This window comes from Delphinus delphis, chromosome 12 (genome assembly GCF_949987515.2).
Source record: "Delphinus delphis chromosome 12, mDelDel1.2, whole genome shotgun sequence".
NCBI classification, from domain to species: domain Eukaryota; kingdom Metazoa; phylum Chordata; class Mammalia; order Artiodactyla; family Delphinidae; genus Delphinus; species Delphinus delphis.
Genome location: NC_082694.2, coordinates 69,985,526 through 70,000,380, shown reverse-complemented (window position 1 = coordinate 70,000,380; position 14,855 = coordinate 69,985,526). Strand labels below are relative to the sequence as shown.

The 14,855-nt window shown below is 39.5% G+C and overlaps 1 protein-coding gene across 2 annotated transcripts in view; it reads left to right on the top strand.

Annotated features, from left to right (window-relative positions):
* HADHB (hydroxyacyl-CoA dehydrogenase trifunctional multienzyme complex subunit beta) overlaps positions 1-14,855 on the top strand; it is a 36,108-nt gene that overhangs the window by 5,448 nt on the left and 15,805 nt on the right. For both annotated transcript variants that reach the window (XM_060026973.1, XM_060026972.1), the window contains exons 2-5: positions 556-630; positions 736-780; positions 9,308-9,407; positions 12,182-12,226. In XM_060026973.1, the coding sequence (XP_059882956.1) occupies positions 564-630; positions 736-780; positions 9,308-9,407; positions 12,182-12,226 (257 nt within the window). In that variant the 5' untranslated portion in view covers positions 556-563. The remainder of the gene's footprint in view (positions 1-555; positions 631-735; positions 781-9,307; positions 9,408-12,181; positions 12,227-14,855) is intronic.

Here is a 14,855-nt window from a genome sequence, read left to right as displayed (position 1 = left end):
AGCAAGTGCAGTGTATGAACTTCTTTTTCTTACAGCAGTTAAGATGTGATACTGCACTATCTCTGAATACTTTAGTGTGTATCCCCTTCAAATACAAACATTCCATAAGGCATTCTGCATAATCACAATACAACCATCAAAATCAGGAAGTTCACATTGGTAGCTTCATGATCATGTCCAGCAGGCTCTACTCCTTTGGCCCTAGAGAAAAGCGTAAACTCTGGAGCTAGACTATCTGGCTTCAAATCACAGCTCTGCCTCTTACTAGTCTTTCAATCCCTGTATGCCTCCGTTTCTCATCTCTTACGAAGGGTGTAATAATCATGCGTACTTCATAGGTCCTTGTGAGGATTAGATGGGTTACTGCTTAGATTAGTGGTTTGTATACTATGTCAGTGTAGCTATTATATTATTAGAGGAAGGGTAGTTGGTAATAGAGTAAATTTTAAAGTATTTTATAGTAGTCATGGATGAGATATCAGAGATCATAGACTACACTCTAAGCTACAAATTGTTCAAATAACCCAGAAAGTCTTTTTGTTCTTCTCTTTTTAGATTTAAGAATGACTTCCCTCTTGACTTACACTTTAAAATATCTTCCCAGTACATCACAATGGACCCTCAGATTTTGTAAGTTTCATTTCTTTCTTTTTAAGATTAGATTTGGTTGTGTAAGCATCTTGCACAGACATGGAATTGTACTGCTTTTTGTAAACACTTTATTTTGTCTTCCAGCTATGAGACCTCTGAGCTGTTCCTCCCAGTTACGAGCTGCCGCAGGTACAGTAATTTGTAAAAAAAAAAAAAAAAAAAAAAAGAAAGAAAGAAAGAAAAAAAAAGTCTGATTTAGAAGTTAGATTCTAGAATCTAAATTTGTGAATTTTGAATAAAAACCAAAACTAGTTTGCTAACTCTCCCTTCTGTTGAGCAACATGAACATCACTGTTGCCTTTAAATTAAAACAATATAGGACCAATCAGTAACAACAGTACATGGTGTAGGGTGGGCTCGAGGATGTTGACAGGAGGCTGCTTTCTGGGATATGGAGCCTGATGGAGTCACGCAGGTTCCATGAACCTTACTGGTCAGTTTAATCAGCTACTGGCTGTCAGTCCTAGAGATGATTAGCGTAAAAACACTCTGGAGACTGCTGTGGAGCCAAAAGGTAACTTTTCAAACTTTCAGTGACAGGCTTCTCTGTTAATGAATATCCTCTTAGTCCATGTGCAAGAGGATGTGTGCATGAAATAGGTGTGACTGTGGAACCAGTTAATAACAGAAGGTTGTTCAGTCAGTATGAAATGAAAAAGGAAGGAAATTTGTTGATTTTATATGGTCTTTTAGACCCTTGGTAAAGACTTCTTCACTGTTGAATACATACTTTTGCAGAACCTACTGTAGGTATGTATCTCCACTGTCCAGTGCTAAAAATCCCCAGACAGGTTCTCCTTGCCTGGGTCCTGTATTGACTATGACTTCTGATTTTGGTTTTATTATGGTGTTTCTACTTGAATAATAGCTTAATAGAAAAAGCGTCTTACTAGGATTCAGAAGACCTCTGCTCTGTTCCAGTTCTACTTCTTTCTGGGCAGTTTGGCCTTGAACCGATCACTTTACTTCCCTGTGCTTTAGTTTCTTTATCTAAAAAAGAATAATAATTTTAGTCTTGTTAACCTCAAGTAGTTATGAAGATATTTCATAGCACTTTGAAAACTATAAACTCAATATAAGTACAAGGTAGGAATTCCCTGGAGGTCCAGTGGTTAGGACTCTGTGCTTCCACTGCAGGGGGTATGGGTTCGATCTCTGGTTGGGGAATTAAGATCCCGCATATCACGTGGCTCGGCCAAAAAAAAAATATATATATATATATATATATATATATATGTACAAGATGAAATTTTTATATTGTTTTACTTAAGTATATTACCAGGGGTCTGTTGCCTAATCTCACCTAGAAAAGTTTCACGTTGCCATGTAACAAATATATTTTCTGTGGCCTCTAAATTCTAATTAGAATATAGATTTGTGTAGGCTCACAAAGAATAATTCCTTTCTATCTCATTTCACCTTTTCCCTAATTCTAATGTTCACCCAGGACTTTGCAGTCAGACAGATAGATCTGATTCTTTGCCAACCAGAAGAAGGTCACATTGCATACCAACAGAGGGAAGGCATTTTTGTGGCACATAGAGTATTCTATTTCATATTGCTCTTAAAGTGTTTTGTGTTTCTGTCTCCCCAACTATGTTGTGAGCCCTTCTGAGACTTAAGCCTTTTAGAGTCCCTGGTGTCTAACACTGTCCTAGCGATTTCTGTTAACGTTGATGGTGATAGTGGTGCAAGAGGGCACATGATAAGACAAAGGAATGTAACCAGCTGATTTGAGGGGAGGGAGTGGGAATGTACCCATGCTGAACAGGTTTTAGGTGGCAGTAATTTTGTAACTAATTCCTCTTGGATTGCATGTGAATTGCATGTGAATATGCTTGACGGTGCTGTTAGGATGAAGGAATTAGAATAGAGGGGTACAGGTTTATTGATGTTTCCAGTCATCAGGTTGACTGGAAATGTGTCTGATGGAAATTTTGACTTATTTGATGGCTATATATACTATGCATCTTCCTTGACTTACAATAGGGTTACATCCTGACAAATCCATCATAAGTTGAAAATATTGTAAGTTAGGACTTCCCTGGTGGCACAGTGGTTAAGAATCCGCCTGCCAATGCAGGGGACATGGGTTTGGTCCTTGGTCCGGGAAGATCCCACCTGCCGCGGAGCAACTAAGCCTGTGCGCCACAACTACTGAGCCTGTGCTCTAGAGCCCGCAAACCACAACTGCTGAGCCCGTGTGCCACAACTACTGAAGCCCATGCACCTAGAACCTGTGCTCTGCAACAAGAGAAGCCACTGCAATGAGAAGCCTGCGCACCACAACAAAGAGTAGCCCCCACTTGTCACAACTAGAGAAACGCCCATGCTCAGCAATGAAGACCCAATGCAGCCAAAAATAAATAAATAAATGAATAAGTTTGTTAAAAAAAAAAAAGAATATATTGTAAGTCAGAAATGCATTTAGTACATCTAATCTACCAAACATCATAGCCTAGCCTAGCCTACCTTAAACGTGGCTCAGAACACGTTGGGCAAAATCATCTAACACAGGCCTATTTTATAATAAAGTATTGAATGTCATGTAATTTATTGCATATTGTACTGAAAGTGAAAAACAGAATGGTTGTATGAGTATAGAATGGTTGTAAGTGTATTGGTCGTTTACCCCTGTGATTGTGTGACTGACTGGGCGCTATGGCTCACTGCTGCCCAGCATCATGAGAGAGTATCATACCACTTACTGCTAGCCTGGGAAAAAAATGAAAATTCAGAATTCAAAGTATGGTTTCTACTGAATGTGTATTGCTTTTGCACCATCCTAAAGTTAAAAATTCATAAGTTGAACCATAGAAAGTCAAGGACCATCTGTTTATCTATATATCTATATCCACAGACATACATATATATAAAACAGTGGTATACTATATGGCATGTCATCTCTCTGCTTTGATTGATTTTTTTTTAAATGAAAGGTTTTTTTGTTTATTTATTTATTTATTTATTTTTGGCTGCGTTGGATCTTCGTTACTGTGCGCGGGCTTTCTCTAGTTGCGGTGAGCAGGGACTACTCTTCGTTGTGGTGCGTGGGCTTCTCATTGCAGTGGCTTCTCGTTGCGGAGCACGGGCTCTAGGCACACAGGCTTCAGTAATTGTGGCACGTGGGCTCAGTAGTTGTGGCTTGTGGGCTCTAGAGTGCAGGCTCAGTAGTTGTGGCACACAGGCTTAGTTGCTCCGCGGCATGTGGGATCTTCCTGGACCAGGGCTTGAACCCGTGTACCCTGCATTGACGGGTGGATTCTTAATCACTGTGCCACCACGGAAGCCCTGATTTTTTTTTTTTTTTTTTTTTTGGCTGCATTGGGTCTTCGTTGCTGCGCGTGGGCTTTTCTCTGGATGCGGCGGGGGGGGGCTACTCTTCATTGCGGCGCGCAGGCTTCTCATTCTGGTGGCTTCTCGTTGCGGAGCACAGGCTCTAGGCACATGGGCTTCAGTAGTTGTGGAATGCGGGCTCAGTAGTTGTGGCTCACGGGCTCTAAGCACAGGCCCAGTAGTTGTGGCACATGGGCTTAGTTCCTCCGTGGCATGTGGAATCTTCCTGGGCTAGGAATCGAACCTGTGTCCCCTCCATTGGCAGGCGGATTCTTAACCACTGCGCCACCAGGGAAGCCCTCTGCTTTGATTTTAATTATGTATGTGAAATACAGAATGTATATGTCAGCCATAGAATACTAGGTTTGGAGTTGGGAGGAGTGCTTGAGGTCATCTAATCTAGCTCCCATATTTGCAAATAAGAAATTTTTGGCAGAGCAGGGACTAGCACCCAGATATTTTAACCCCCTATTCAGATTCTTACACTACATTGCTACTGAGTGCGCATAGCACTGTGGAATATATAAAAAAGAGCCTTTGAGAAAATTCTGATGTGATTAGGAGCCAGTGTGCACATGAAACAGAATTAGAGTCCTTTGGGTGACTGTTCAATATATAATGAATATTATTTTTAAATGTGACTTCCAGTATTACTTTAATTACTTTATAATATGCTAAATTGTTTGGCCAATTTTTGCCCCATAGGTTGCCCTAGAAGTTAAGAGGCAGGAACTACAGGTGGCTGTAGTTATCAGGGAAGGCTTTATTTAGGAGGTGGAATGTGAACTAGGCCTTAAGGGTAGGTAAGGATTAGATGGACAGAAAGGAGCCACTCAGATGGGAGGGTATATGAATGAAGGCAAGGGGTGTGCAATGAAGTCAAGGCTGTGAGGCACTGGGCGCTTGCTCATCTTGCTACATGTTGAGAAGTGGTGGAGAACGTTTTTGGATCATTCAGTTGGAACCAGGTAAAGCAAGGAATTTGTTGGAAGAGTTAGGAATTTGAATTTTATCTGAAAGTGTGTAAAAGGAACATGCGGTCAGTTCTTAAAAAGTGGAATGATATGATGGTATGTCATCTGACTTTTCCTCTCATCACTTTATTCTCTCCAAGGTCAGTGACAAGTAATCTGCAGATCTTCAGACTTAGCGGCCTTTTTTCAGTCCTCATTCTCCTTGAGTGTTGAAATATTTGACCATCCTCTGCTCCTTGATACTCTCCTGCCTTTGCTTTCATGTACTGTTTTCTCCTCAGTCTCCTACCACCTCTCAAGTTTACCCTCTGTGCCACATTTTCTCTCTGCCCTCTAAATGTGGGGAGATCACAAAACCAAGTGTCTTTTATTGTGAGTAAGGGGCCCACTCAAGTTAGGGAGAAGAGGGCTTGAGTACTACAGCTAGGGAGGTATTAGGAACCAAGCAGCTCTAGGGGCAGCCACTTTGTCTCAGTCATGGCCACATGGTGTGTCACTTTCCTGGCCTTCCTGCTTCTCTTTATATATATTCTTCTTCACTCCTCTTGCTGGCTTCTTTGCTCGCTCAGGGTTTTTGCTGCCCCATAACTCTGACTTAAAAATAATTTCAGTTTATTATCACCCTGGTTCTTCCTCATGGCATTTTTTCAGCTTCAACTAATTGGTATTTTTCTCCATGCTTTGCTTAGATTCCTGTGAGAGAGAATCAGATGCAGCTTATCACTTGTAGGTAGATGACGTGGGTTACTGGTTGGCCACTCTATGGATTGACTTCAGGTAGTCAGGTAGTACCCACCCTGAATCTAACCAGCTTTGGGTGTGGGCTTAGGGACATGACGTCTATGATTGCCCCTTTGCAGGGACTCTAAGCAGGGCAGCTCCATTTAGAGGGGGCTATGGGTGAGCAGGCACTGCAAAATATGTCTCTACTTTTCTTCTGTTTTTTTTGTTTGTTTGTTTTTTGTTTTTTTTTTTGAGGGTAGAAAGCGAGATTTATTGAGTACACTGCAAGGGAGCAGCGGGCGAGACCAAGAGGGGGTCTTCCCTGGGGGAAGAGAAACTGGGCTTCATTTTGGTCCCTTTTGGTCACGCTTGGATTAATGTTCTACCCTTATGGTGGTTAGGGCTACGTATGTCATAGCTCAATCTTCCTGGTATACCAACTGCTTGCGACCGTTGGTAATTTCCATTGGGGGAGGGTGTGATTGTCTTATCTTGAAAGGACCTCCCCAGCCTAAGATGGCTGTTGTATTGTTAAGCTCCACATTTCCCCCCAACAGATCAGCAAAGTCAAATCACTGACATCTGGGTGACAATATCATCTCATGCTACTTCTGCTGAGAAGGGGCGATGTGGGGTCCCAGTTGGCTTTGCTGATCAGCTCTGGGGCTGTGGGATAGTGTGTGAATAGAAATTTGGGGAGGCCTGTTCAAGAGTAGTCAACTATATTGATTCTAGTGGTTGGAATCCTTGTCTTGTCACCATTTGTAGCTTGATGGAATGAAATCGTTTTTTTAGTGACTCACTTGAAGTACCTGGAAATGTTGGTGGATCAGGATGGACGGTCCTCAAGGGAGGATGGAAAGAGAAGGGGAATCTCACAGCATGCCTGGATTCGCCAAGCCGCTGCTGCCGACTGCACCAGGCGTTGGAAGTGAGGAGTACCAAGGCTAGGGCCAAAGGACATTGCCACCCGATTAGGCAGGGACGGTTGGTCGGTATGGGACTGGGTTTTAGGTCCGCTGAAGAGTTGCCTTGGCCAGGATACGCAGTCCCCCGGTCTCCAGGGACCTCAGACCATCGGCAGTGTTGAAGAGGAGAAAAGACCATTTCCAGAATGTACCCCTTAGGGCGAGAGCAAGTTGGAGTCTCGTCCTGGAGGCCTTTGGGTCCCACCAAGGAGCAGACGTGGCCATTTGCCCTGAGTCAGCAGGCCGATCGCTACCTGTTGGAAGACGGATCAGAAAAGGCAGAGAGAGGAGAGAGCGGTCTGGTCCCTGTACTGGCCATCAAAATGCCCACAGAGTGTGGCAATGGGACTGGCAACATGGGTGGTGAAAGAATTTACCAAGCCAGAAGTGAGGGTAGAAAGCGAGATTTATTGAGTACAACGTAAGGGAGTGGCAGGCAAGACCAAGGGGGCATCTGCCTCTTCTGTATTCTAAAATGCATATATGTCATGGCTCTCCCAGCTACACCTCACTTCTCTTTGGAGCTTTAGTTTTGCATTTCTAGCTCTCTGTCAAATGTACATATCCACCTGGGTGTCTCTCCATCACCTCAAAGTTAGCATGTTCAAAATTGAGGTCACTTTTCTTCCAAAACCAGTTCTTACTCTGTGTAGAATAACTAGGTTTTCTTAGTCTCTAAGCTTCCTTTATAATCCTGTTTTCCTTTCTTTCCATATCTGATTGGTCACCAAAATACATAGTCTTCCTTTATAAAATCTCTTGTATTGGTCCCTTCCTTTCCATTCACAATGATACTGCCTTTATTTTGGCCATTAGCACTACAGGCTTGTTTTTTCTACAGTCTCCTTGATAATCTCCACGTGCCTGTATTTCCTTCACCAACCAATTAGAGCTGCGAGGAGAATCTTTGTACCCCATTTTATCATGACTCTTAGCTTTCACTACTATTTTCTTAAAGTTGGTTGTCGATATTTATCATAAGTAGCTCTCTATGACATAAGTGGGTGTGGTAAGGTGATTGTTAAAATTTTATTACCAATTCTTTAGGATTTTTCTCTATCTCTGGTAATGAAGGAATGGTGATAGGAGATGAATTTCAGCATTAACGGCAATAAGAAAAGAATGAGACACATGTAGATACACAAACACAGAGATCTTCCAGCTATATTGTTAAGTCAGAAAAGTAAACATAATACACAAGTGTGTGCATGTACATGCATAAAAAGAAAAAAAGTGGTAAAGTATATACACCAAATTAGCAGTATCTACCTCTGGGAAGGCAATTACATGGCAGCAGAGGACATAAAGAGGGAACTTTAGTTTTACTCTCCATATTTTAGTTATGTTTATCTTTCTCTTCTTTTAACCACCGGGATATGTTCATGTTTTATTTTTTAATTAAAACATTAGAGAAAGGTTGCTCTCTTTTTTTAAAATTTATTTTATATATTTATTTTTGGCTGCGTTGGGTCTTTGTTGCTGCGCACGGGCTTTCTCTAGTTGTGGCGAGCGGGGGCTACTCTTTGTTGCGGTGCACAGGCTTCTTATTGCAGAGCACGGGCTTCAGTAGTTGCGGCTCGCGGGCTGTAGGCGTGTGGGCTCAGTAGTTGTGGTGCACGGGCTTAGTTGCTTCGCGGCATGTGGGATCTTCCCGGGCCAGGGCTTGAACCCATGTCCCCTGCATTGGCAGGCGAATTCCTAACCACTGCGCCACCAGGGAAGCCCCAAGGTTGCTCTTTTGATGTTAGAAAATAACTAGACAAATTGAGCCAGAATTCAGGAAGCATTCTGGGTTTTTATAGAATGGCAGTAGTCACCAACCAAATGCCTTTATTTCTACATAGAAAAGCAAGAATATTAAGCTATATGAAGACTAAACGATATCAGTCATTGTAACTTCTAATATTAGGGGCAGGCTTAATTGGTTGCTTTCAGTGGAATAGATTGTCAAACATTTGATTAAAAAAAACCCAAAAAACAATTTGTTAATGGCATAAACAACCTTATCATTAGGTATAATCTCTGTATTTAAATATTTTTTGGAAATTTGTAAATGCTAGTTAATTTCTTAATCTTTTTTTTTTTTTAGTTGAAGTGGTTTGGTAAATGACAAATGCAACTTGGCATTGAATGATATAATTCTTCTTAGAATGTCTGTCTTTAAAAATGTAAAAAGTGGGCTTCCCCGGTGGCGTAGTGGTTGGGAGTCCGCCTGCCAATGCAGGGGACACGGGTTCGTGTCCCGGTCCGGGAGGATCCCACATGCCACGGAGCGGCTGGGCCCGTGAGCCGTGGTCGCTGGGCCTGCGCGTCCGGAGCCTGTGCTCCGCGACGGGAGAGGCCACAGCAGTGAGAGGCTCGCGTACCGCAAAAAAAAAAAAATGTGAAAAGTCATTTGACTTCATATATTTTTTTTTTTTAAGATTTTTTTGATGTGGACCATTTTTAAAGTGTTTATCGAATTTGTTACAATACTGCTTCTGTTTTATGTTTTTGTGGTTTTTTTGTCCCCGAGGTATGTGAGATCGTAGCTCCCTGACAGGGATCCAACCCACACCCCCTGCATTGGAAGGTGAAATCTTAACCATTGGACTGCTAGGGAAATCCCTGACTTCATATATTTTAGTTAATTGTTCTTTGAACTTTCTCTTAAAGCTGTCCAGGCGAAATCGAAGCGAACCTTAGCCAAACCCAATCTGAGGAACATTGTGGTGGTGGATGGTGTCCGCACTCCATTTTTGCTGTCAGGCACTTCGTAAGTATGAAATGATTTTGCTACATGTTCTTTCTTTCTGTCTTTTTCTTTTTTCTCTCCAGCTGTATTGAGGTGTGGTTAACAAATAATAACTGTATATATATATATGTATATATATATACATATTAAAAAACTGTATATATATACGTATATACATTGTGAAATGATTACCACAGTCGAGTTAATTAACACATCCATCACCCCATGTACTTTATTTATTCCTTTTTTTAAGGCACTTTCAAAAGGGATCTTTGTCAGTGTAACCCAGTAGGTAATACTATTGCTAGTGGACTAATATATGAAAAACATTTTCATGAAATTAATACAGAATAAGTCAAGCCAGTGGTGAAATAATGTGACAAAATTTGTTTTTTATCCATTCTGCTGAGTAAGCCTCATGTAGTGTTAGATTGAACCAGTCATATTTTAAAAACCTAGTGTGGGACCAGATAGTTTGCTTCTAACAGAGATATCCTTTCCTCATCTGAAGATAAGTACTGTACGTTGTTTCTGTGCCTCTTCAGAAGTTTGAATATGGAGGATGTGGGCCCATGGGCATTCTGAAGGGCCTTTAGTCTGTGGCTTTGGTTTCCTGGAAATTATCAGAATTGGAGTTGATGGACTGGTCCAAACCCTGGTACAGCACAACCCCAAATAAATGGAATAAGAATGATCCTAGACCAGCCCCCAAGTTCTCCAGAACCAAACTGCTATTATCCCTAGACTTTTCTCCTCCTTTTTCGTCCCCAAGTGAGGCCCAGGCTGTCCAAAAGTTGACGATGGGCTTTGGGAACTAGGTGCAAACTAAATGAAACATTGGTTCTATTCTGTTTAGATTGTTCTATTGTTTGTATTTTGAACTAACAGTTACTAACTTAAAAATATTGCTAGGGAATGCCAGGCATCTGCTAAAAATAACAAGACCTTTCTGTACTAATATGGGAAGATCTTGAAGATATGTTAGGTGTAAAAAGCAAGGTTCAGAGCAGTGTGTATAATGGCACCGTTTGTGGAAGATACAGACCTGTGTGTGTGTACGTGTGCACGCGCATACGTACACAAACAATAAACGTTCATTTTTAAACGATGGTTTAGAACCTAGAGAGTATTTTTCTTATATAAGTGAATGCTGGTGAAGTTTCTTCATTCACCCTCTTCTCTCAATATAGTATTATAATTTTCCTGTACTGACACAACAGCAGTAAGAGTAAGAATCTGTAGCTTTAGCAGCAGAGAAGTGATGAGAGGGGATCCTCCTTGTACTCAGCAGTAACAGGGTAGGAAAAGAAAGTTCCATCAAGAGAAAAGTTCTTGGCTAGGAAGACCATTTTTTTGTAAGGGCTGTTTGTATACTGTGTAGAAGTTTGATTCCGACTGTTTTACTAGCTGTTAAAAAAAATACAAACACGCTCAACTATACTTACATTATTTAAACATTTGCTTTGATAATTGGTATTTGCGTGAAGTTTGAGATATTCACATTAGCATAGGGCTTATTCCTTTTGTTGTGTTTTATTATTGTGTTCTAGTTTAATTTAGGATCCTAATTGAGAAAGAAGATAAACTTCATGAGTAATTTAGTGACACAGAGAAGAGCATTGAGTAACGTAAGAAAATATAATTAATAGAGAAGAAAGAATAAAAATTTTAAGGTAATATTCATGTACAGAACAAAAGTGACCAAAAAATAATATAGAAGGAAGAATTTATAAAGAAGACAAATAGTTAAGTCATATTATTAATCTTATGATTGAGGTGACAAATGAGTCTTCTATAATAGAAGATCATTTTCTAGGTAGAAAAAGATCTTTTTCTGTTTGATTTGAAGAAGCTTTGCTTTCAACTTGAGTGATATTTGAAAAACCAAGTTTTTCTTACAGGTAGAAAGCACTTTGGAAGCACTCCTAGGAGTACACTGCAGCAGTGACATTTGGGAGTCTATCACGCATCCTGCTAGAGAGGGGTATAGGAGCATGAGAATAAAGATTGTAAAATGCTAAATAATTATTGAACTCATAGATTCAGACATTTTAAAATTGACACACAACTTTTTCCCAAGTTATTCTGCTCTAAATTTGAGGGAACTGGTTTTACCTATGAAAGATTTTTAAAACTACTGATGATTCTTCTGTGATTCAGAGTAAAAATAAAAACATTTTTGGATTTTTTAGGTTTTAATTTTTAGGAATTTAAAGAATGAATATTCTTATTTAATCCAATGGTTAAATCTTTGACTTAAAAATAAAGGGCAGTGGTTGAGAGTCTGCCTGCCGATGCAGGGGACATGGGTTCATGCCCCAGTCCAGGAAGATCCCACATGCCGCGGAGCGGCTGGGCCCGTGAGCCATGGCCGCTGAGCCTGTGCGTCCGGAGCCTGTGCTCCGCAACGGGAGAGGCCACAACAGTGAGAGGCCCGCGTACTGCAAAAAAAATAAAGATAAATAAAATAAAGGAGAACTTAAAAGGTGGGGTTTAAATAAAAATATTTTATTAAATAAAATATTAAATGTTAAATATTTAACATGTGTCATGCTGAACAATACGACAGTAGGCAAGATTCTTGTTCGCTTCTTAGCCAGCTCAAAAGGAGTCAAGGCTTGCCAGATTTTTAAGGCTGACAAATAGCAAAGTCACACTATTTCTTCATTTGGAATGATGTTAAGTGCATTTATAGCATCATATGTTAGATTATTTCTTTAGGTATTTCAAACAGAATGAAAAACATTTTTTATTAAAGCTCTAGGCTTTTGGTTTAAATTATTTTCTTTCCCCAGATATAAAGACCTGATGCCACATGATTTGGCTAGAGCAGCGCTTTCGTAAGTAAATGCAGTTTCATTTTAGTTCTTACTTCATTAAAAGTACTTCTCTCCAGTTTTTACACTTGAAATAGCATGTTTAATGGAATTTCCATATCTAAGATATGTTAACTTTTATGTGGTGAGAAAAAACAGTAGATTTTACCGGATTCATTGATTCTTCATTTTAGCCACATGTGCTACACAAATTCAAGCAGCTGGTGAATGTCAGCGACCTTTATTCTGTAGGCGTGACTATTTCTTGGCATGACAGTATTCCTTAATGAGTACTGTAGCTAGCTGCTGGTTGTAAACAATGTAGGGCTAGATTGATCAGGCTAGTCCTACATTGATCAGGCTAAATACAATACATATATTTGATGATTATCTTAGAAACTTCATACTGTACGAGGATAGCTGAACAAATAATGCAAATACAGATGCAGAACCTGTGTATACAGAGGACCAACAGTACTCTGCCATTTTATTTAACGGACATGAGCATCCTCAGATTTTGGTATCCCTGGTGGGATGGGGATGTGGTTATTTATCTAGAAAAAAGCCTAGAATGAGACCTGAAGGTTCCTGTGCAAACCAAATAAAAATGTAAAATTAGATGTGGTTGCATGAGATTGAGATGGAAGAATAATATGATGAGAGTCAACATGTAAGGCATTATCTTTCATTGATGCTTTGCCTTTGTGTCTTTAAGCAGCTACAGGTCTTTCATAGTTTGAAAAAACCCTTCTTTGCACCTTTTTGCCCATCTTGTTCTGTTTGTTCTCTTCCTGCCAACCTCTAAGAATGAATGAAAGCAGCAGTTGCTTTTCTTTTCTTACTATCCATTTATTCTCCTTAATCCCATAATTGCTTCCATTCCCATTGCTCTACAGTAACTATACTTTGGAAGCTTCTGTGTAATCACTAAACGCACCAATGTTTTCTCAGACCTCAATGACTTTGTCTTCTGTAGCGTTTGACACTGTCAGCTGTACTTGAAACTGTCTTCCTTTGACTTCATGTTACGCCATTACGGTTTTCCTTCCATTTTCTGACTGTTTCTTTTCTACTTCTTAAAAAACTGGATCCTTTCTTCTATCTCGTTTTTAAAGGTATTTTGTAAGTTTTAGTCCTTAGAACTTTGCATTTCTCTGTATGCATGCTTTTCCCTAAAAATCTTATCTACTTAATCTTTATTTTTTTATGTAGAGGACTTCCAAATCTCTAAATTTGACCTGTTTTCTTAGGTATCTCAAGCTCAGCATGTAAAAAATAAAAATTATCTTTTCCCTGAAGCCAGCTTACTTTCCCATTCCTGATAATGGTGCTGTTTCTGATTATGGTCCCAGGCTGGAGATTTACAGGTTTTTCCTCAACTTTCTGTCTTAAAAGATGTCAACTGTACAATAAAATTGAAAGTGAACACCTAAATACCCCTCACTTAGCATTAATAAGTGTTATTATTTTGCCATGTTTTCTATAGCTATATGGTTTGAAGCATTTGACATTGTTTCAGGCATCTTGATACTTCAGCCTTAAATTCTTCAGCTAGTACTCCTAAGAATGAGGACCTTCTCTGTTATCCACAATACCATTACCATAGCTAAGATGATAATGATTGTATGATAACTTCTAGTAACCAGTTCATAGTCAAATCCCCCACACTTGTTCCAAGAATGCCCTTTCTTTTAATTTTTTTTTTTTTTCCAAACCAGGACCTGGTCAAAGTTCATATTACAAATGAACATGTCTCTTTGGTCTCTTTTAATTTAGGATGTCCCTGCACTCCACGCGCCATGAGAGTGACTTTTTGAAAAGACCAGGCCAGCTGGCCTGTAGAATGTCCCACATTCTGGATGTTTCTTCGTAGTAATATTTAACTTTCCTCTGAATTTCCTGTAAACTGGAAGTTAGATCTCTAAGCTTGATTAGATTCAGGTTAAACATTTTTTGGTAAGAATGCTTCATAGGTCAAGTGCATGGGTATTGCATCATGTTAAGAGGCGCATGATGTGTAATGTTAAATCTAATCACTCGGTCATGGTGATCAGACCACTAGATCTCTTGATTATAAAGGTGTATTTTTTTCCTTTGCAATTAGTAAGTCACCTGTAAAGTGATATCTTAACACCATGTAAACATCTTGTTCCCCAACAACCTTTGACCAAATGATCTTAGCATTCATTGACAATTTTTGCCTGGATTATTACAGTTATTACATTACAGTTACAGTTATGTATACAGTTATACAGTTATGTATACAGTTATACAGTTAACTGTATTACATTACAGTTATTACATTATTACAGTTATTACATTAGAGATTACAAAATTATGACTTTGATCATTCTTTTATTCCTCCTATATTTATTGGTTGGTATTTTTCTGTAAAGAACAGCTTTCCTTTTTTTTTTTAAGTGATGTGGACTTATAAATTTTTATTTATTAATTGTGTTAAAGCCAAGCTTGGTCACTGTTCTTTTTGAAGCTCAGATTATCCCATAGTTTATCTGTGGGAGTTCCTTCAAGTTGGCTTCTATGGCCCTTTTGTTTTTTAGTATAATATTGTTTTTTGAGTGTAATTTGCATACAATAAAATGCACATATTTTTAAGTATATAGTTTTATGAATTTTGTCAAATGTGTACACC